The 22472-nt window shown below is 56.3% G+C and overlaps 1 protein-coding gene across 1 annotated transcript; it reads left to right on the top strand.

Moving 5' to 3' along the window:
- The first annotated feature begins 19794 nt into the window (after positions 1 to 19794).
- SMIM32 (small integral membrane protein 32) lies at positions 19795 to 20859 on the top strand. The gene has a single exon (XM_032425354.1). It carries the CDS (start codon positions 19840 to 19842, stop codon positions 20149 to 20151), a length of 312 nt encoding a protein of 103 aa, XP_032281245.1. The 5' UTR covers positions 19795 to 19839; the 3' UTR covers positions 20152 to 20859.
- The last annotated feature ends 1613 nt before the right edge of the window (positions 20860 to 22472 follow it).

The raw sequence follows: 22472 nt of genomic DNA on the forward strand, positions 1-22472 counted from the left end.
TGTGTGGGAGGGGAAGGGGTGCCCGTGAACCCCTCCCCCCACACACATCTTTCTCAAGGAGCAACCTGCGTGTGAGTCGGAGAGCGGCCACCAGAGGGAGCCCCAGTCCCAAACAACACCTATTCAGAGCAGGTTGGAGAGGATGCCATTGGATTCAGGGAGAGGCCCCGGGCCCCAAGGGGACACTTACTAGTAACACTAGCCAGACATACTGAGCGAGCACTTGCTGGGTGCGAGGCACGGTGCTGAAATCTCTGCCCGCATCTGTCCACTGAATCCTCAAGGCAACCCTGGGAAGAGAAAGAGCCTCAGGGTCACAAATTCAGATGCCCTGCAGACACACTGGGAGGGCAAAATACGTGTGTGTGTGTGTGTGTGTGTGTATGTCTCGTACATGTATGTGTATGAGGGGGCTTGTGTTTCACGATGAACACTGCATCTTCAGAGATCAAACATTTTTTACTTAACGCTGCTCTAAGAAAAGAGCAGATGAGATGGGGTAATAAATCGTGAAGTTAGTGCTGGCATGGAAGAAGGGGGGAGAGCCATGACACACAGAGCAGCTGAGCCCTACCAAAGTGGCCCACAGACACTCAGCCCAGCCAACTGTTGCCATAAAGAATACAGGCCCAGCTTTGCCAAATCTTCCCAATTTTGTGGGGGGTAGCCCATATTTGTTGAGTGCCTGGCAGCCAAGAAATGGGGCTTTGCACCTGGGCTGTCCTGGCACCACCATCCAGAGCTCCAACAAGAGGGAAACAGAGGTGCCCGATGGGTGCTTAGGGCATACCGTATGCTCACAGTCTGGGGGTTTTTCACCTGGAGTCCTTGTGAGGGGTCGTAGATGAATTTCAAAACACCTGCAAATCCTCAAGTGCCCATCAGATCGTGTGGTTGTCTTCGTGATGGTATGTTGTTCTGGCTTATCCCAAATACTCACCCATGGACCCCCGAAGACTGCAGATGATGACAGAATTCATTCCGCAGATATTTACCGAATCCCTTGCCAAGTGCTGAGGATCAGCATCCAGGGGGGCTCCTTTTTAAGCCTGGACTCTGAATAAGAAAGCTGATGTGCTTTGTAGGAAAAGCAACTGATTTATCCAGGGGACAAATTACCAGCACTTCTGGAAGATTTCCTTTCGGATCCCTCACTTATCTTCATCAGAATGCTAATAAACACTTGGAAGATGCATTATTCCATTTCCCTATCTGCCTTCAGCCAGAGGCAGGTGGCAACCCCATTTTCAAATCCTGGGGTGCCCTTTTCTTTTCAAACCTAAGCCTCAAATTTTCCCTCTATAGAGATAAAGGAAAACAAGTCCCACTGAGTAATTAAAAACTGAAAAGGAAACCTGGCACCATCCATTAGGTTTTGGATGCCGTGTCTGGGAGGTAAAGGCAGCCCAGGAATGGACTCATGGCTGCCAGAGAGAAGTAAGGCAGAAAGGGACCCCTCTTTCGTGGAAAGCCATTGCAGAGGCCTTGGAACTGAGGGCTGGCAGAGTTATCAGCTGGAGCTGAGGCAAGAGCTTAGTGATTTTCCAGACACTGACAGCCTCCCTCCCTCACCCCTTCTCCTTGGCTCCTGTTGAATTAACCAGGTGGGAGAAGACAAAGCAGGAGAGTGAAGAGTGAAGCCTGAGAGGGGCTCACAGACAGAGGGGGAGGAGAAAGAGGCCCGGCCCTCCTGAAAAGCCCCCAGACCCGCAGGCTTCTATGCTTTCCCAAGCACCCTATCCGTTCCCTTGGAGCAGGCCGCACGGCCGTCTGTAGGTCTGTAATGTGCCCGTGTGCTTGTAACATCTGTCTTCACTGCTTGCGGGCAGGAAGCTCCATGAGGGGGTCTGGGTCTGTTTTATGGCCACTGTGCCCTGGCACCGGGCCAGAGAATAGCCACCGAGTGAACCATGGCTGGGGCCACAGTTTTCTAGAATTCCTTCAGATGGCACCCCTGGGCCCTGAAAATCTGGTGAATTTGCAGGAAACACACGTTTCCCTCCTGGCCACGGCATGGAAGGAGCCCCCGCTCCAGCACCCTCTGTCCCTACGGAGCTACTTCAGACGGGGCCGGGAGCATGCAATCACAGTGCAGGCCACCAGGGGACTGGGGCATGGTGGCCCGGGCCCCAGCTCAGGGGGGCCAGCGGTTAAGCAGCCAGTTCTCCAGCGACTTGTCACCTCCTAATGGCTCCTAAGAGGACTTGACAAATCCTAGTGACACTTCCTGGGCAAAAACCCCCAGTTAGGCCCCAGAGCTATTCCTAAAGGACGTGCGCTCACACACTTGAGAAAGCATAGCCGGGCTCCTGTGCCCGGCAGTCGCAGAGTATCTCTCCCACTCCCACAGACGCCAGAAGACAAAACGGGGGCCAACCAACACACCCCAAACCCTGGGCTCAGGGACATTCCCTCATGCGAGGGCCCCTGTGCGGAAGCTCCTGCAAGAGGGGCAGGCTGTGGGAGGCGTCTTCGGGTCCGCTTGCCCCCAGGAGGCCGAGACACCTTGCCCTGCTCAGAGCACCCGGAGTCTGGTTAAAAATAAGCAGCGTCGGGCCGTCACTCTTCAAAGGGTTCATTAAGGCTTATGTAAAGTGTGAGTCTGAGGCTCCCAGAGGCTGACAGGAATTAGGAGTTGGATCATCTGAGGCAGGGAGGCAACGCCCCCATTCTATGTTTATCCCATGTCTTCGCCTCATCCCTTGGAGAGTGAGTATGCTGGAGGGAAGGGCCTCCAGGAGAGACACAGGGAATGTACATCAGCTCGGGCAGCAAAACCCCTGCTGCCCCTGACCTGCAGACAAGGCAAGGGCCCAGGCTGACCCAGCTTCATCCCAGCCCTCAGGAGCGGAGGCCACCTGAGCCGGCTCTTCCTGAAGGAAGCCCTACCCACTCTTCGCTGGGGATTTCTCCCTTTGCTTCAGGGAAGGAAGGACGCAGACACAGGAAAAGAATTAAAGCGTCCGGAGCTGGGGTCTCCTGAGCCCTGAGTCTTTAAGAAAAGGAAAGGACGGAGGAAGAATCACAGAGTTGGAAAGAAATGGTGTTTGAGGAGCACAGGGTTCTCCCCTACCCGGAAATGCTTCCCTGCGACGGGGGCAGGACAGGAAACGAGGCCGGGTCCTGAGAAACGAAGGTCAAGGCAGCCGGGCCCTGCCTGTGAAGGAAAAGCAATCCATGCCCAGAGACATGGGGATCACAACTGGAAGGCCACATCCTCACCCAGCCCAGCGGGACCCCATCCACACCCAGGGAGACAGGAGGAGGAAGAAGGAAGGGCTCTCCCAGCCCAGGCAAGGGCCAAGTACACTCTCATGAGGATACGGTTAAAAAGTATGGATTCTACCACAACGAGTTGATAAAATTTCAGCAAGCAAAGATTAAAAAAAAAAAAAGTATGGATTCCACATCCTCGGAGTGAGTCAGAAATAACTGGATCCAACAGAGCCTGCTGTGTCTGGACGGGGACGCAGGGTCAGCTGTGCCGACTGACCAGAGAGGCCCATGGGTCCTGTGGTGCTGACCCCACACACACCCGGGCCAATGGCCCACCTGCCCCAGCAGCGTACTTGGAAGTAGAAGGCAGAAAAAGGCAACTTATAGCCAAATAAAAGTTTATCACGACACTCTCGGGCATCTGAGTGCAGATACGGACCCTCACAGAGTAGACAACATTTCCAACTTGGCCGTGTCCAACCCAACCCCAGCTGTGCATCCGCACAGATAAAGCAGAGGGAAGGCAGGAGCAAAGGGGAGGGAGACGGGGAGGCCACAGGACACACAGGCTTTGTACAGTCTTGAGCCACCCCATGGCTGGAAACACATCCCACCACCATCTCCCAGGCACAGGCTGGCCCCCCCAACTTAACAAGACAGAGTACCCAGCACCCCAGAAACCAACATGGCCCCAAGCAGGACAATCGCATTCCCACTTTGAAATGTATATGCCTATGGACACTGGGAAAGAGAAGTCCTTTTTCCTACTGGGGTCGCTGAACAGGAGAATATGAATCTGAGACACCAAGAGACCCCTCCTTGCCTCATAGACAGGGACTGTCCGGGAAGGAAGCCAGACAGAGGTGAGGAAGAAAGGAGAGGGGAGAAGCCAAGGTAGGAGGGAAGGGAGAGGAGAGAGGCAGAAGAAATGAGGAGAGGTGGAGGAAGGGAAGAGGAGAGAGCAGTGCACAGTCTCACCCCTGTGCCCTTCTTCCTACAGCTGTTCCTTACAGTGGGGACCTGTTCCAGAAACCTTCTCAGCAGGCAAATAAACCCTGCTGTCGATGAAGCTAGTCTGCCCTGGGTTTCTAGACGTCCTTTACATTCCTGGAGTCCTGACGGACACAGAAATGACACCAGGACTTCTTTGCCCCACACTTCCTCCTGGGGCTGTTTGCTGTTTCCGTGGTTAGAGGAGCAGGGCCAAAAACTGAGGGTTCTGTTTTTCTTGAGACTCAATGAGGTTCTGACAATAGGTGATGGCCTCGAGCTGGTGAAGCTGATCAAGAGCAAATCTACAAGACACTGGACAGGAGGGCTACCAGGGGCCCAGATGACACGAGTTCCTCAGGATGGGGACAATAGGGTGCTCCCTGCTTTGCCCAGGCTCCAGCTCTGAAGGATCCAGAACTGGCACCCTGGGCACCTGTGGGATGGTCAGTGGCCCCAGCGAGGCCCCTGTCAACAGCTGTGCCGGAAGCAAGTAGTGGGGAGTCAGAGAGGTGGGACAAGGCAGCCAGCTGGTAACTAGACGTATCATTCTTGTTGGGGGTGGGGGTCACTACTCAGAGACCCTAGAAATAACCAGGAGACACATTGAGGATGACCAATTTCTGCAGATGAGGCTCCTGCTACAAATAGAAAATAAAGAGCCTTATTTTGTAACAGGCAGTGAAGAAGACTTCCAGTTGCATAAATACAACTCAATATTGGACGTGAGGGGCTTCTTCTGCCTTCCAGGAGCACAGACATAGAGAGTCGCATGAATCCCAGCATCTGTACCAGTGACTCAGAGGGTTTTCAGGCTGGTGGGGCCAGGGGGAGCAGACCTGAGCTGGGGCAGTCTCAGAGAGAGAGAAAGAGAGAGGAAATAACTCTTCGGATCATTTCAGTGACAGAACAGAACAGAGCCCCGGGATTTTATGCTCAGTTCCAATCAATCACAGGAGAGACAACCCAGCAAAACAGAGCCTCTGGTGTTTTCCCAATGGGCAGAACGAAATTAGAAGCCCCCGCAGCCTGTTGAGCCCTGCTGAAGGTGAACATTTCTGAGAGCCGAGCTGTTTTTTTAGACACATCTCTACATAAAGACGCTCAAAGCATCATCACTGTCTGTCACCAACAGTGTGAACAGAATGTGTATTCTGCGCTTCAGCAAAGGCCACGGGGGCTGGAGCCGGGCTGCTTCTCGTGACATTTCCCCTCCAAAGATACACAGCCGTGCTTGCTGAGTCCTGGGACTCCTCAACCTCTATGTCCCCGAGCACCAGCTCAGGGTGACTGATTTCCATCCTACTGAGGCTGCAGAGACAGGACAGTAGAGATCAGTATTCTAGTCACTGTAGACAGATTTTCAGTTCTTCTCCCAAAGGGGACAAATACCACGTTCCCGACTCTTAAAGACCTCCTGCTCTGTCCTCCCCCCTACAGACACAGGACATGAAAGATTCAGCCTGAGGTGAAACATAAGGGACCTCTTCAGGAAGACGGAGCTGACGGTCAGGCAAGAGCACAGGTGTGTGGGAGGAAACCATGGGGACTGTCCCTCCACACACAGCCCAGGCGTGCGTCACCCACCGCATCACGGGGCAGGGGCCTGCGGAACAGTGAAAAGACCCAAGAGGTGCCAAGCCCAAGGGCTCTGCCGGTCACCCCTGGTGCCTACCACATGGTCAGAGAGAAGGAGAGGGACCTGAAGGTGAGAATGGCACCCAGGCCCAAGCCCCCAGCCCTCCCGCAAGAGGCGAGAGGAGGCAGAACCACACATGCTGCCACACGGGTCCACCCGGCCGCAGAGACCTGGAGGCAATCCAAGCAGATGAGGAGGGCGACCCCGGCGGTGCCATGTGCAGGGACTCCCCGGGTCTCTCTGGAGGCCAGAAAGAAGAGGCCAGAAATCCACACAGCTGCAGAGAAAAGAAGAATAGAGAACCTGCTTACCTGCCAAGCCTCGGAGCATCCTCCAGCACCCAGGGGCAGAAAGCTCCATCGGCATGGAGCAGAGAAGCGGGGGTCTGGGTAAGTTCCCCGAGTCACACTACAGGCCTCCCAGCCTGGGACCTGGCAGGGCCAGCAGCGCACAGAGAGCAAGGGGGCACTAAGGCCAGGCATGGCCACTGTCCTGTTCTATGAAGTGTTTGGGTGACCTCCTAAGAAAGAAAGGAAAATGAGGCTTCCGTGAATTAACACATCAGTGGCCCCCACGAAACATGCCTCCTGGTTCTCCAGCCCTTGCTTACTCCCGGGCCGCATCCATGCTGGCTTGGTCAGGTGACCAGCGTGAGCCAAGGGGACAATAGCAAGCCTGGCGCCAGCAGAGGCTTGATAGGCACGTGCCCCCTGGGGCTTGTCCTCTAGGAAGCCGAGGCTGTGTCCTGAAGAAGCTGGGCTACTGAATGTTTGAGGCCACGTGGGGAGGAGCCTTGGAGCACAAGAAGCCTCTAGACCATTGTAGCCTCGCCAAGCTCCCAGCTGAGTGCAGCCACGGGAGACACTCGGTGAAGAGCGGCCCAGCGGAACCCTGTCAACCACGGAATCGTGGGACGGAATGTTTGGAGGCGGTACACGACCCAAGCTGTAGGTTAACAGAGGGACTGACGGGTGGTCCAGGAACGTTGCACACCACGCGCAGCCCAGCCTCAGGAGCGGACTCTCATCCATTCACCCCAAGAGGGTGACTTAACACCAAGTGCCCCAATTAACACACCTTAGCAGGACGATTTCACTAGTGTTAATCAAGCCACAGGCAGGGTTCCCAGGGACCTAGGCCAGCTTGGCTTCACCCAGAAAGAAACCCTGTCTCTGTGCACCAACAGAAAACCCCAAAACAGGGGCACCTGGGTGGCTCAGTCGGGTAAGCGTCTGCCTTCGGCTCAGGGTATGATCTCAGGGTCCTGGGATCGAGCCCCGCATCGGGCTCCCTGCTCAAGTGGGGAGTCTGCTTCTCTCTCTCCTTCTGCCTCTCCCCCCTGCTTGTGCTCTCTCCCCCTCCCTCCCTCCCTCTCTCTCTCTCTCTCTCAAATAAATAAATAAAATCTTTTAAAAAAAAGAAACCCCCAAAAGAGCTCTGGCCTCTTGGCGGAAGGATGCTGCCAGTGGGTGCAGCCATCCCCTCAGCTGGTACATGGCCACTGAAACGGTGCCGTGGACTCTGGGGCACTGGGCAGGTTGCAGGCTCACTGGGGAGAAAGGAGGCAAGCCCGGCAACAGTTAAGTGGATCGGTGAGATTTTAATAAGAGTGGTGGACAACAAGGGGGTGATGTTACAAAGCAGTCAGTGAATCACTGCCCCGCGGACAATGAGAACACACCCTTAGGTCTCCAACCTTATAGGTAGAGCGCTTTCGGGTCCCTGGCCTCTTTTAATTAAAACAACAACCCAGCGAAGCGGGGGCAGAGCAGGATTCATTACCGTTTTTGCAAAGAAAGAATTTAAGTGGCGCAGTCTTCGGGGGGGCGGCATTGAGTAGAACCCCCATGAACTAGAACTTCAACCCCTGGGCCCTTGAGTCCTGTGAACTGGCCCAAGGGCAGGGTGGGTGCCCGTGAACACAGCTGTATGGGAAGACTGCCCTCAGGCTGGACACCACGTGTGGGAGCACTCTCGTGGGAGGTGGCCTGCAGGAGGAAGTGTGCTCCTTGCAGAGTATTTCTCACTGTGGTCCTAGCACCTCCTGCCTGGGGAGGACAGTGGTCCTCCTGCCCTGGGATGCTCAGTAATAATGCAGATCTACAGACCGGGAGTGGGGCCTAGGAATCTGTATTTAAGTAGCTCCCAGCTGACTCTAGTGGTCAACCATATTTGAGCACTCTTACCCCAGAGGTCCCTTTGCTAGGTGGCATGGTTATCAGGTTACTTAACTGATAAGAGCGGAAATGGGACTGGGGCCCCATGATCCAGTGCTCGAGCTAACTCTCTGGCCTTCACCAAGAAGGTAGGACTGTTCCAGTTTGGGAAGGCTCTCTAAGATCTGGGCATGCAGGAAAGATGGAGGATTAAAGCACTGGAGGCACCAAGGGAAGAAAAGGTTCGGGTGAATGATTCAATCCCACTCAACCCTATGCTGCATATCCATTATTAAACTCCATCATTGTGAAGCGAAAACTCATAGTAAAGGGACAGGAAACACGAACAAGGGTTTGGGTTCCTAACGTTCTCTAGGATCTTGTCTGCTGTTCCCTGGAGGTGAGGCGATGTCATTTTCGTGCGCTGGGGCATGGGCAGGGTCCCCTCCCACTCTGTCCTGGGGTCTCAGGACTCACCGGAAGTCAGAGAGCAGAGCTCTCAGGCAGACAGCCTGCTGGATGGGACAGTACGCTTCCTGCGCACCCTGGCATTAGACTTCCTCGGACGGGGGGGGGCACTCATCCCCCATGTGGGCAGGTTCTGCCCATGGAGACAGAGATGCCCAAGAAAAGCTCCCAGCAGGCTGAGCGAGTGGGCATGAGGTGGGCATAGGGGTGTCCTCTCCTCTTGTCATCACAACTGGGGCCCTCCTATTTGAGACCCATCTCATTTCTGTCACCCTTTCCTTCTCTTTGTGATGGAATCACAGCCACTTGGGATCTGGATCAGGAGGAAGTGTGCTGTTTAAGTGCGCTCATAATTGGAGCTAATAAGCTGCTCCTTAATAATCAGCGTGGTTCCCGCTCAGCTCCCCAAGGCCCCCTCCCGCCTCTGCTCTGTTTTCATCCTGGCCTTCCCAGGTGGGGACTCCTGAAAGGGGCCCCGCGGGTCTGCCATCTTTTCCCTTTCTTTCCAGATGGCCTTAACAGACCCCAAGGGTGGACCCTGTCCTTCTCATGATTCAGACGGAGCCTCTGATCAAGGGCTCAGAGGGGCCAGAGAAGCAGATTCCCAGAAAGGATGCTATTTTGGGAGCTTGGACAGTGGAAAGGCCCAGCCTACTCACTCTCTGGCTCAGCAGAGCCCAGCCAGGACCCCTCCTGTCTGTGGAGGAGGAGAGACATTCTCCCTGAAGCCAAAAATGGCAAGTGTCTCTCCCACCCTGGCTGTCCCCTCCAGTGGGTACAGAGAGGATGGAAAAGTGGCCCTGGTGACATCATTGTCAGTGCCATTGTGAATCAGAGCTTTTGGCTCCAAGACTCCCGGCTGGGCCCACTCCCTTCCTCTCTCCAGGGCCCAGCCCCACCTCCAGCCTCAGCCTGCAGGGCTGGGGAGAAGGGGGGCTCCCGAACGGCTGAGGGAAGCGTGCCGGGTAAGGAGCCCAGAGAGGGGAGCCCCAAAAGGGCAGAGAAATAAAAAAGCAAATTACTTTTGCTGTTTCATTTTATACAGTTTTTTTTAAAAATTATTATTCTCATTACAAAAGTAAACTGTAGTCACTGGAGAAATTTTCAAAAACCTCAGCACTCAGAAGCAAATGAAAATTGTCTTTAATCCCCACTGTACAGAGATCGTTACTGGGGGTATTTGTGGTTTTCTTTGCATATTTATATCAGTGTTAATCCACAAGCTCAAGTAACTCAAGGACTATCACATTATTTTTCCATTAGCTGATCTCCGTGAGGAGTGCCCCTACTATTCCCCTGAGGTGGTAGAAATCTCAGCTCCGAGAAGGCCCACGCCCACTCTCCTGGCACGGTGCTAAATTCTGCGGGCTGCCAGTGGGTGGGTGGTCTCCCCACCCACAGCTCTCTCTGCACTGGCGTCCACCAAGCACCTGCTGTCCTATCTGTGTCCTAAAGGTCAGTCCAGGAGGCCACTGTTACCTGGATCCTAATTCCCGTCCAAAAGACATCCTCAGACCCCTCCACTCCACTTGCATGTCCTTCTTGGAGCACAGGCTCAGAAGCTCTTCTGTCTCCAAACCACTTTGGAGCTGGAGGAAGCTAGCTGTGGCCCTTGGCACTTGCACAGGTGGGCTTGCAGGAATCACTCTACCTTCTCACACCCGGTGCAGCTGGGGGAGCCCCCCATCCTCCGAAGACTTCTGCCTCCCTGGGGCTCTACCCAAGATAGGTTTTGATTATCTCCTACCCCCTGATCCCCAGAACTATCCATGTTTCTGCCATCCCTCTCATGGCAGAGATGTCTCCTTGTGTCCCAAGCAACTTCCCACGTCACCCTGCCCTGAGAGCAGGAAGGCCTCTGGGATGTCAGGGATGGGAAAATGTGCCCTTACACAGAGCTACCACATAAGGGTGAGTACGCACTGAACAGAAGTGCCCTGCTGAGTGGTGAGGAGACCACGGGCTAACACCTGCCCCGCCGAGGAGAAAGGCACCTCTGTCTGATGCCCCCAAAGGTGCTGTATGTGCCAGGCACAGCCCTGCCCTTACTCAGGATGCCTTGTTCCGAACCTTACACCCAGACTTTTGAAACTCAAAAGCCAGTCATCCGACTTGTGTGAATGAGTCCTGCCCTGTTGTCCCTTCCCCGAGGCAGTTACCGTGGGGCTGTGTTCTGTTTGCAAGGGAGCAGCATGGGTGCCGGGAGACGCCTGAGATCACACACACCCACACACGTGCACACCCACACGCATGCTCCCGGCTCCGAGGCTGATTTGAATCTTTGGGTTTGGGGCCAGAGCCTAAATTTAAAAAGCTCCCCGAGGTGGGCCTGCAAGGGGTGGGGGAGAAGAGGTACCATGAGGAGAAACTGAGACCCAGTCCCTGGAGCATCCTGCCCCACAGCGCTCAGCTCCCCTTGGGGCAGGGTTGGGGTGGGGTGTAAGCCATTGCCTTTCTTGCCTAGATGGGCGAATTCAGGGCCCAGCTGGGCTGGATGGTGGATGGTCCTATCTCAGAATGCCCCTGACACCCCCAAAGCATCTCCTTTTTTCCCCTATTTGGTTCCAGTTGAGATGCTGAGAAAATCCACACAACACCATTTCTGGGGGAGTGGCATCTTAAAGGCTTTCATAAAGAAGGACCAAACGATTCAAGTCATTCAGCCCACTTCTCTTAGCCAGCAGAGCGAGCCCATGGGCAGCCTCCTCTGGGATGGGGGGAGGATGGGAGCAGCCCCTTCCCCAGCAGACACAGGCTGCGGGGTCCACATGTGCCTCCCTGCAGGACACCTTCCAGGATGGAGACCCCCAAAATTTGGACCTGAAAACCCAGGGCAGTAGAAGAACAGGTCGGATTTCTGTGGCCTCAGCACAAAATGGCAATGCTAATGCAGTTTCCAATTTAGGTTTTAAAATGCCACTTAAAGGACAGCTTCAGTTCTCTCACTTAAAACTTTTTTTAAATAATCACATTTCCTCATGAATCAGGCCGTGGGCATATCTGTCCTTCCGTCCCTGTCAGGAACTGACAGAACAAAAAGGATATTTTCTCAGATTTTTTTCATAACCAGTTGCTGCTTCTTTGGTTGGGAGGCCTTTCCTGCTCCTCCCCCACATCCGTGGTCCCTTCTGCCCGGGGGGCCTCTGGATCGGTCAGGACCCAGCTGCTTCCCTGTGGGGGCAGACGGCACCCCCAGGGGCAGAAGTGCAGTGACGACCAGGACAGAAGAGAGAGCCGTTCCCCAGACACTGGCCAAGGGGCAGGTTGGGAGCAGGGGTGACTGGCTAGAGGGAGGAGCTTACCCAAAATTAAAATGATCAGGACCCCTAACACTTTTATAGGAAAGAAACCAAGTTGTTTAAAACAAACAAACCTTGGGAAAAAAAGAAAACGTAATTTCAAACCCTGAAGGAATATGATCCCAAATTTTGTAAATTTGGATTTTTCTCCCTCTTTCTAGTCAAGGATGGAAACCCTTCCCTATATTTTAAGCATAGGTGGGGGGAGGGGCATGAAAATGGAATGTTGTCGGAAGGCTGTCTCTCCTTATCCCACCTTCCCATTAACTTAAAAAAGTGACTTGAGGATTTGTGCCCATGAAGACAGGGTCTGCGGACGGCCCAGACCTGCTGCCGGGGGCGCAGACCAGTTGTCAGGGACCCCAGCAAGAGCCTTCTCTAGAGGACGGGGGTTGTCGGCTTGGCCTGGTCTTTGGGGAGGGAGGTGAATAGGGAAGGGGTACCTGTCCTTGCAGGGTCAGGACTAATCCCCTAAGATGGGAGTCGGGCTTCTAACTGTCCACCCAGGACTCAGCTCGGCGGCAGGATCGGGAGGCAGAGCTCAAGCCTGTGCCCGCTGCAGCTCCCCGACCTGGCCCAGCTCCCCAAAGCCTACTCAGAGTGCTCACTCTAGAGGCAGCTAAGAGAAGGATGTAGTGATGACAGGAGCTGGTGACACCCCTTCCTGCTGGTAGGTCCCCCGCCACAGAGCTTCCCCAATCCCCCCATGGGTCGGGCTGCAGGCCACCTGGGCATTCCCTGTACCTCCCAGGTAGAGGTCCAGCCATACCTGAACCCTCAGAAGGTTGAGCCCAATGGCCTTTCCCAGTCCTTCCTCTGGGGCAGGCCCTCTGCCTCTCCTATTTCCCCTACCCCAGACATCAGGCAGCCCTGACACCGTTGGAAGCAGAACCAGTGCCCCTCAGTTTGTCTGTTCTTGGGGAATGCTCGACCTCACCGATCTCGGTCAGCAAGCATGGAAACACCCCTTCCCACGGCCTCAAACATTGTGGAGCCTGCGTCTCACTTACCAAGGCCTCAAAGGCGCTACATCTACTGGCCAGGCCTTCATCTGAGCTCTAAAGGACTCTGGGTAGAAACAATACTGGACGCTGACAAACAGGAATGTTCTAGAACAACCCACCAGACTGAAGGGAGGAACATAATGCGAGCCCATGTGCTGATGTGGCCCGTTCCAACCTTTCTGCCATCAGTGTCATGTCAAATTCCTAGCAGGGGAGGGGAGAAGAGTAGAATTCTAAATTGCTCCTGCTCATCTCCAGGATGACTTTTATTGCCTTCTTTACCCTTGTCTATATTTTCCAGATAAGGACCAAATACTATTATTATAACCAGTATAAAAATAAGAGGAAAAGGGTTTTACTTTAAAAAGGTCGGTGGGAGGCACTGTAAGTCGCTGACTCAGGCAGTGACCTGAAGGTGATCTGGGCTCGTGCTGGCAGGGGAGCAGAGCCGGGAAGGATGGAGGTGGGCTTACCGTGAGGTCAACAAAGCTTGAGCTTGTGGGCCCCAGCTCATGTTCACCTGGTCCAGCGTTTCTGTATATTTGCAAAGGTAAGGCATTTTATCAGGTGAGACTACTGTCTTCCCCTACAACTCCGCCCCGCCCCGCTACCCCCTGGTCATTCCCAAGAACATGCCCCCCACCCGCTCTCTGGGCTCCCTGGTGCAGGGTCAGGGGTGGGGGACGCCCTGCTGAGGTGTGGCTACAGAAGGGAACTGAGGAAGTCTGGACTGTTCTCCCACGTTTTGGATCTTTGTCAGCTTTTTACAATCTGTAACTTATTTAGATTCTGTTTCTCTTTCTACATAAATACTCACTTGAAAACCGAATTTTGTGGTGTTATTCTCCAAGAGGGCCCCTCAGATGCACAAGGGCCGCACGAAACCTTGCTCTGCCCCTGAGGACGGACTGCAGAAGGACGAGGGAGGGCATGAGGCTGCTGTAACGTCAGAGTCTGGCAGTGGGGCTCTGTCCCCCGGGGCAGGAGCAGTCCAGATGGAAATGCCAACGGCGAGGAGAGAGAGAGAGAGAGAAGACCCAGCCACAACACACAGCCCGGGGCCCTCACGGACCTTACAGTGCAGGCCACAGACACAAGGCCCTGGCCATGGGGGGAGGGTGGGGGAGACCCTGGGCTCTGACCCTGGCCCGGACTCGTGGACCAAAACCCAAGGGCATGACTATCAGCCCTGGAAGACTCTGAATGTGAGGCCTGCCGTCTAAACCAACTGTCAAGCTGGAGACCACCTGGGTCACACCCACCCAGGAAGGAGGAAGGGTTAGCCTGGGCCGGGGCTAGCAGAGGGGGCTTCTGAGGAGAGGTGAGTCTTGCTGGGACTTCAACCCCTGGCATCTGCCCCTGCCTCCCGGCCTCCATAACCCTCTGCAAAAGGCCACCAGCCCAGCCTGAGGAAGGGGAAAAGGGACTCTACTCTTGGCCACCCGCAGAGCCCACCCCGCCCACAGCTGCACACATCCTGCCTCAGGCGACCCCCGGCCTGGCCGAGACAGTTTACGTCAGAGGCTCTCCCTGCCAAGCCCTTCCCTCCCCTCTGTTCTCACGAGCCCCAGGCTGCACTGCGATCGGAAAGCCCTCCTGCCTATCTTGCCTTCTGCACCTTTGATCCACCACAGGCATTTCCGCCAGTAAATCTCTGGCTCCTGCTTCTTGGTGGACCCAAACTGACACAGGGCCCAAATGGATTTTTCTTCTTGCCATAAGCAGAATAATTAAAGGAGACTAGAAGCCAATAATTCTTGCATAGTGTGATTCAGTGATGTTTAATGCTTTACCAATGGGCTATCTAAAATACTACTGCATCTCACCTGATGGATGCACGCTCAATCTCAGGAAAAACAATCCTAGAAAAGAACCACCTCTTCCTGAATGAGTTCTTGGGCCCTGGTGTCACCACCAAGTTCCAGATCTTTCCATGAAGTAGTTCTCCCTTAATGCCACAGATGGGACAGGTTGCGGGGGCCTCCTAATTGGCTGAACAGACCTTCTGCCTCACCTTGCTGCCTGTCTCTACTTCTGGTGCCCAATCTCTCCCCAAGTGTAACCTCACGAGCCGGGCACCCCCTCACCTGGAAATACAAGGGCAGGACCAGAGGACCCAGCCAGAGTCCCAGGGGCCCCTGAGCCTGGCTACTGATTGCAAACACCAGCCCTTTTCCAAGCTCTGGCTGCCCCTTTTGGTACATGCTGGCTCTATCCCAGCTTTGGCCTACCTCCCATTCTTGGCCAGAAGGGTGGCCTGCTCTTTAGCATGCAGCGACCCCATTCATGACTCCACACCAGCCACACTGGTTGTCCTTTCCAGAAAAGTCTCAGTGATCCAGCTCAGGGGACAGCAACTGGTCACCATCGGTCTCAGCAGCTTTGGAGGCTTTGTGTCTCTGTGGCCTGCTTAGCTAGAGGCCACACAGCTAAAGGGACTCAGAGAGGCATTTGAGGTCACATGTTGTTGGAACCAAAGAGAAGGGTATCAAGGCACTACGCAGTGAGACTTTGTCCAAAAACTGGTACCCCCAGGGTCATCCCATCACCAGAGTCAGAGCCACCCACCACCTGCAGACCAAGTTTACTTACACCTGCTTCCAGGTGTCTCCAGACCCAGCCCCAGCCAGCCCCATAAATCTTGTCACTGACTCTCTCCATCCCACCCTCTGATCCAGCAAGAGAAGCTGCAGGCCCATGGCATCAGAGGACTGCGGTGGAGACACCCTTTCTGGGGGAAGGGTGTCCGTGAGCACCCCCCTTGCAGCTGGCCTCATGCTCACACCCCATCCTTTACCCAGGTATCCCGCGCCACAGACCAGTCCCTCACAAGGTCCAGCCTGACCATTCCCCAAGCCCACTACTGCCTGTTTCCTCCTTGGGAACAAACACTGCATTTCAGAGCTGGGCTTAGCCTACTTGCAATTTGGTTCTTAAAATGCTCATTCTAAAATGCAACCTTAAGTCACCAGCCACTGTGGTTGCTGAAGCCATCTGTAAAAAACAAAAACAAAAACACAAAAACACAAAAACCCACTAAACCACTGGTGGGGGCCCTGGTTAAAATGAAGAGGTCTGCAAGCAAGGGCAGCATCCGCACTCACAGAGAAGCCCGCCCCAGCAATCACAGCGCACGACGCACATGGAAAACCACTCCAGCGGTAGCGAACCCCTGACCGCAACATTTCACCCTTGACCTGCACTCCAGCCTCTTGGTGACACGGCGCCGTTTAACAATAATTCCCCTCGCTTGCAGGAGAAACAGAAATAGCTTCACCCAGCTCCACGGGCCGCGCAGCACAATTTATGGGATCCTGGGGCTCTAATGCTCCTAGGCTCCCCAGTTTCCATTAAGCAGCTGCCAAATGGCCCGCGTGGCAGGAGAGGCACCCTTGCCTGGCCTGCGTGTCTCTCCACAGACAGGCCAGCAGGGAGGGAGCGCGCGTCGCTGCTCAGCAACCACGTAATGGGAAAGAGGGCGCTCTCGGGTCCTGGCCCTGTGACCCCTGCCTGTCAAAGCCAACTCAGAGCCCCTTTATAATCTTTTCCAAGACTTAAATGTACGAGTACACAAAGCTCCCTTAATGGAAGGTCGCTCTGGCTTGTGTAACAAGCTGTGTAAACTTCATCTCTGCATTCACTCAGCACCGGCCTTGTTTACTTTCCTGCCCGGGCACGTTCGGGGAACGTGACTGCCCTCCTGGGGCTCTGAACATCTTTTGGAAAAGAAACAGTGCCCTCCCTGCTTCGAGACCAAAAGACCCCCAAAAAAGGGCAAGATCCCTCTCCAACTTGACCAAAACGCCAGGCAGTTGGACCACATGCTCTTTGGTGAGTTGCTCATGAGAAGCAGCTGCTGGAGATGGAGCGGACAAGTACACGCTGCAGAATCTTGGCTCCCTTGCATCCTGACCCAGCTGTGTGGGCCTTGGCAAGTGGCACCACTCCGAGAGGCTGCAGCTTCCTCCTTGGGGAAAGAGAGGACACAGCAGTGCCTATCTCCCAGGTCCCTGCGAGGAGAAAGACCATGCTGAGGCCCAAGCTGGAGCTTGGCCTGTGGGAAGAGGTCTGTGAGTGGCAGCCACCAGCACTGCTCTGCCCTTGGAGGCGGTCATGGTCGTGTTGAAGGGCATGGCCTCTGGAGCCTTGGCTGCCTAGGTTCCAGCCTCAGCTCCGCCACTCACAGGCTATAAGCCCTTGCATGGGTCACTTCTGCCAAATGCAATCTGATGCTGCGGGAGCGGGAGCTGCAGGGAAGGAACGGGAGTGCCAGGGACCCCAGGTTTAGGGATTTCCCCGCCCCTGTTCATGAGCAATGGCACTGCAGGGACCCTGCATCCCTACCCAAACCTTTGCAGACTCCCCGGCTCCGTGCCCACTTCCTGGATGCTTACAGCATGTTTCCAGAGCACGACCAGAAATCACTTACCATAATCCCTCATTTTATAGCCCAAAGGGCTGGAGCCCACCCCAGACTCCACTGAGGACCTCCCAGCTGAGCTGCGCCCGCTTCCTGCTGTCACCTAGTGTTCTTACCTGATCTCATGGGTCAGGCAGAGATGAAGTAGAGAGAGTAGGGCTATGTTACTCCCCAGACAGAGCAAAGAGGAAACCCCAGGCAAAATCCCAAACCCAGCTACTCAAGCCCTACCATTCAAGGCTCACCCAGACCCAGGGAACCACGACAGCAGCGGCTTCGTCTGGACAAAATCTCTTTCATCCAGTCCGCATGCTGAGCCTCCCCCAGGCTCCAGGTGTCCAAGAGGAAGCCTGCTCTGATTTCACATAATGTCCCCTGGGATCCTGCTGGCTGAAAAGAATGCCATCCAAAATAGGTCAGGCCTTCAGAGAACAAGACTACCTCCCCGCATTCGAGCGGCCCCCTCCCATGGCTACCACATCACTCTGTGTGGTGGCTGTCTTGTGCTAATATGGGTAAGCCTTGCTCCTCTCAGAGCCAGCTTCCCCCCCTTGGAAAATGAGGGGTTGGCCGAACCATCAGCCAGGCCTCGGGGCTCAGTGTCCTATGCCCTTAGAAGCACCTCAGGCAGCTCCCCAGAACCAAGGTGGGTAGATGAGGCCGTGCTGCATCCTGCCAGGTCCTTCTGTCTGCACCAGGGAGGCCCCCTCAGCCCATCCTTTCCAAGAGGAAAGCACTGCCAAGAGCCTGCGGAACAGGAGGCCTCACTCGGCAGGCAGGCGAACATTCTGGAGAGTCAGGCCTTGGACCCCAACTTCAATGTTAGACGAAGAGGTTGCAGAGGCGTTTCTCCTGGGCTGAGACGGATTTGTGGGAATGAGCTTTGGCCAAGATTGGCCTGCCTACCTCGGTTGTTCACGTTAGGCTTGTGGCCAGGTGTGGTGAGGGCAAGGGGGAAGGACTAACTTGGCTCTCCTCCTGCTCATTCAGCCAGGGCTCACCAAACTCTCCCCATGCGCTGCACCCCAGGACGGGCTGAGAGACACAGCTCTGAACGTGGCTGCCCCTGTAGGGATCTCAGACAAGTGACCAGGCAACAGAATGGAGACTATGGTGAGGGGTGAGGTATCTAGGGTGCCAAGCGGAAGGAGGCACGCTCAGCGCTGACTACGCACATGTAGGACATGGAAGGCGGTGGGGGGCTCCATAGTTTCCTGCCCTGGGCTTCTCAGCCGCTGCCCCCCCAGCTCTGGCCAGGTCAGACAGTGACGGCCCTGGGAGCACAGTGCTCCCGGCGAGGTGCAGGGGCTCTGGCTTCCCGGGCAGCAGTACCTAGTCTAGTCTGGGGAGCTTAGACAGTTTCTCAAACGAACGGAGGAATTTGGACCAGGAGAACCCCTCAGTCCCACTGACGGCTCACCTCTGTTCTGGCCACCCAGCCTTTGCCAGGGCTGGTGAGGTCAGGTGGGCCATCACCACCCTCACACGCCCCTCCTGCCCCCACCCAGAGCTGAGCATGTGAGCTCACAGTGGGGGAAGGACATGCACCCTCAGGGCACAGCTAGAGAAGGGCCTGGGCTTGTTGGGGAGCGCCTCTGCCACTGCCCCCCCCCCCCGCTGCCCCCCACCCCACCCCAGAGGCAGTGTGCCCTGCCTGCGCTACCCAGCAGGCAGTGGGGCAACGGGCCAACCCGGCTCCACCGGAGGGGGAATATCAAGGAGGGGAATGGAAGCAGGTGTCCACGTCCAGCTGAGCCTTGCCTCCGAGTCGGTCTGCTGTCCACTACTGTCTCTGTTTTGCTTATGTCTCTGATCATAGGTCTGTAACCATTTCTTTGTCCGTCAGTCTTTCTGTGACCCTGTTTTTCCCCCCTCCCTCTCTCTCGGTGTCCCTCTGGCCTTAAGTGATGTGAGGCCAGGCCAGGGCAGTCGCCGCGTGTCCTCTGTCGCCCCATTGGTTGGCAGCCGCTCCCCGGGGGGGCAACCGCTGTCAGTCCCGCCCCACACCCCCCACACCCCCCCGCCGGGGACCTGAGCGCACTCCGAGCCGCCTCGGAGCGCAGTCTCTTGCTCAAGACAGGAGCGCAGCAGCCAAAGCGAGTGGGGACAGGCTCGCCGCACACCAGGCGTCTGAACAGGGACTCTCGGCTGCAGGACTGCCTGCGCTGAGACGCAGCGGCCGCCGCGGCGCCGGAGGACTCCCCGACACCCGCCCTCGGTGCACCTGGCGTCCCGGCGCTGAGCAGGCAACCGAACTGCGGCCGCACTCGCCGGGCACCTCTCGCCGCCGCTGAAGCCGAGCGGAGCCCCGAGCCCGGAGCTGACCGGAGCTGGGGGCTGGAGCCCAGAGCGCGGCTCCAAACCCGCGAGCCGGGTGATTGGCACGGCGGGGGGCGACGGCGGGACCCAGGGAAAGCCTGAGGGTCAAGCGCGCGGGGCCGTCCAGCTCCGAGCCCCGGGGCCCGCCGCCCCGCGGGGACGGCAGCTGAGCGCGGAGGCGAGGGAGCGGCGCGGCCCGGGCTGACCCGAAGGCACCGGCCCCCGGTGAGGCGCGCGCAGCAGGGCGGGAGGGGCGCGCCATGGAGGCGCCGGGCGGCGCAGGGCGGCCCGACACCGAGTGAGGCGGTCCGGCCGGGGTCGGCGGGCCATGTACGGAGACGTGTTCAACGCCACGGCCGGCCCCGAGGCGGCTGGAGGCGGCGCGCTGGCCCTGGCGGCCACGGTGAAGGCAGAGGGCGCTTTGCCGCTGGAGCTGGCCACGGCGCGCGGCATGCGGGACGGCGCGGCCACAAAGCCCGACCTGCCCACCTACCTGCTGCTCTTCTTCCTGCTGCTGCTGTCCGTGGCGCTCGTCGTCCTCTTCATCGGCTGCCAGCTGCGCCACTCGGCCTTCGCCGCGCTGCCCCACGACCGTTCGCTGCGCGACGCCCGCGCGCCCTGGAAGTCGCGGCCGGTGTAGCGGCGGGGTGAGCCGGCGCCGGCAGACGCAGTGTCCCCGTCTCACCGCCGGCCGCCGGGAGTGGCCGGGCCACAGGAGCCCGGTGCCGGGGGTCGCCCCTGTGAACGCCGCGCGCTGACCCGAAGACCCTTTACGACCTCGAGCGGCCTCCGGGGCGGAAAGGGAGTCGCCGGCGTTCGCAGGCTGCGCAGGGTCGCGCGCGATCCTAGCTGCGCGCGCTACCACGGTTCCGATCCCCTGGCGGAGTCTCTCTGCCCCCCGGACAGCGGGTCTCGCCGGGGAGCCTTCCTGAGAGACGGCGAGCCAGCCCGGACGCAGGAGCCTTCCCCGCCGCCCGCCGACTCCCTTGCTTTGCACAAGGAAGGGGCAGGCACGGCTGGGCGGGCGCGCAACTAGCACGGAGCTGCCTGTCCGGACTCCCTGGCCCCCTGGCTGTCTTCCCGCAGCTGCTACCGCCGCTTCCTCGCTTTGGCACCGAGCCCCCCCGCCCCCGAATCCGAGCGTGAACTCAGCCGGACTTGGAAATGATGCCTTTTGGGGGCTGCGTCCCCCGGGGGAAGCGAGGGGATGCCGAGTTCCAGTAGGTCCCGCCTGGGTCCAAGGGCTCAGTTTTCTCTGCGGGCACGGGGGGAGAGGCACAGGGTCGCACCGGCAGCACCCCGTGGTCGGGGATCCGCGTCCCGCACTCTACAATAAAACCTCGCCGAATTAGACCCAGTGCTGAGAACGCTCTGCTCTTTGGTTGCGCCACTTTGGAAAGGGGGATTAGGGCCGGGCGAGCGACACTTGAGCTCTTGACCCAGGTCAGTCTTAATGATACTTCCTCCTCTCCAGCTTTTCCCCAGCCTCAGTCAGTTCCTTGTTCTGGGAAGTGTTTTCAGGGCCGGTCTCAAAGAGGAACTGCTGCCTCATCTGCTAAAAAAAATTCCCCGTGAAGGCTCCATAGAGACCTTCCTCCAGGCACTTCTTCCACCTGGGCCTGAACCCTCCCAAGAGCCAGTTCCAGACCAGAACCATCTGGTGATGGAAGGACCTGAAGGTCCAGCGATGGGACCAGCGGCTCAGCACTTCTTCCCAAAGTAGGCAGAAGCCAGCTCTGGAGAGCACAGGGGAGAAAGCAGTGCATGAGTAAAGCCAGCTATGAGGGGATGATTACAGAGAAACTGAGAGGGAATAAACAAAGATTTGTGATAACCTTGACCATTTTCAAAGTCAACCTAATTCTAGGGAGTCTACTTTGTGGGGGTTTAAAATAGTTTCAGGAGTTACCTGGCTCAGTGGGGCACTAGAGCTTAGAGAATATGTGACTAAAAAAAGATGTGGTAGATTATTTAATTCAGTAGTACCAAACCATCTGTGGGGTCACTCAGCTTTTGAGAATCTGAAGAATGCTAGGATGTTGCATCAGGCAAAATGCAGACAGACACACAATTCTGCAAATCTTTTGTAAGGGATGCCTAAGGACCCAAGCTCAGGTCAGGGGAGGGCGGGGGGGGGGGGGGGCGAGATTTGCTAGGGCTGGATGGAATCTTCACCCAGGGCTCCCCACCGCTGTTTCACCTCAGCCAGGGAGTGCCCAAGATAGCATCCTGGCTCCCATCCCAGGAAGCAGGACAGATGAACAGGAGACAAGGTCTCACATTGGGCTGGATTAACCAGGTCTTAGAAAACACCAGTGGTCTTCATTCTGTGCTAACGGTGCTAATTCTATGAAGACCTCACAGAACATTTTAGTCGGGTCTTTGGAAACATAGCCAAACCTCTCTGGCTTATAGTAATGGTAACCCCGCTAATCTGCATGACCCTTGGTTGCAGAGAAGATTAAATGAAACAAATGTAAGGAGATATGAGGCCCCCTGGCCGGTGTAATGAAATAGCACACTGCTGATAAGGGGGACCCCTTTTTGGCCTTGATCTGGGGGCTGTGAGGAGTAGGAGACTATAAAGAGACAGGGTACTCCTTGTGCACATCTCCCAGTGGGTAGATCTAAAGGCGGTATGCGAAATAGTCAGAGCACAAGCTCTGCAGCCTGACTGGTTTTAAATCCCAGCACCACTGCTCACTGGCAGTGCGACTCTAGGCACATTATTTAATCTATTTCAGGCTGCTTCCTCATCTGTGAAATGGGTATTCTGTCGCCCAGCTCTACAGGTTTGAAACGTGGTGACAGATGTAACATGCTGGCTGGCTAGCCCCGGTGTGTTAGCGCTTATTCCGAGCCTTAGGCTGGAGGCACCAGTGCGGAAAGGTGAAGCTGACCCCCAAACAGGATGTGCTGTCACTAGGAATCATGGTCTATTGTGACCACAAACCAGTGCAA

The sequence above is a fragment of the Phoca vitulina genome, unplaced genomic scaffold (assembly GCF_004348235.1).
Source record: "Phoca vitulina isolate PV1807 unplaced genomic scaffold, GSC_HSeal_1.0 scaffold32, whole genome shotgun sequence".
NCBI lineage: Eukaryota > Metazoa > Chordata > Mammalia > Carnivora > Phocidae > Phoca > Phoca vitulina.

Coding starts and splice junctions, on each gene's coding strand:
- SMIM32 (XM_032425354.1), top strand. CDS start 19,840: ATGTACGGAGACGTGTTCAACGCCACGGCCGGCCCCGAGGCGGCTGGA.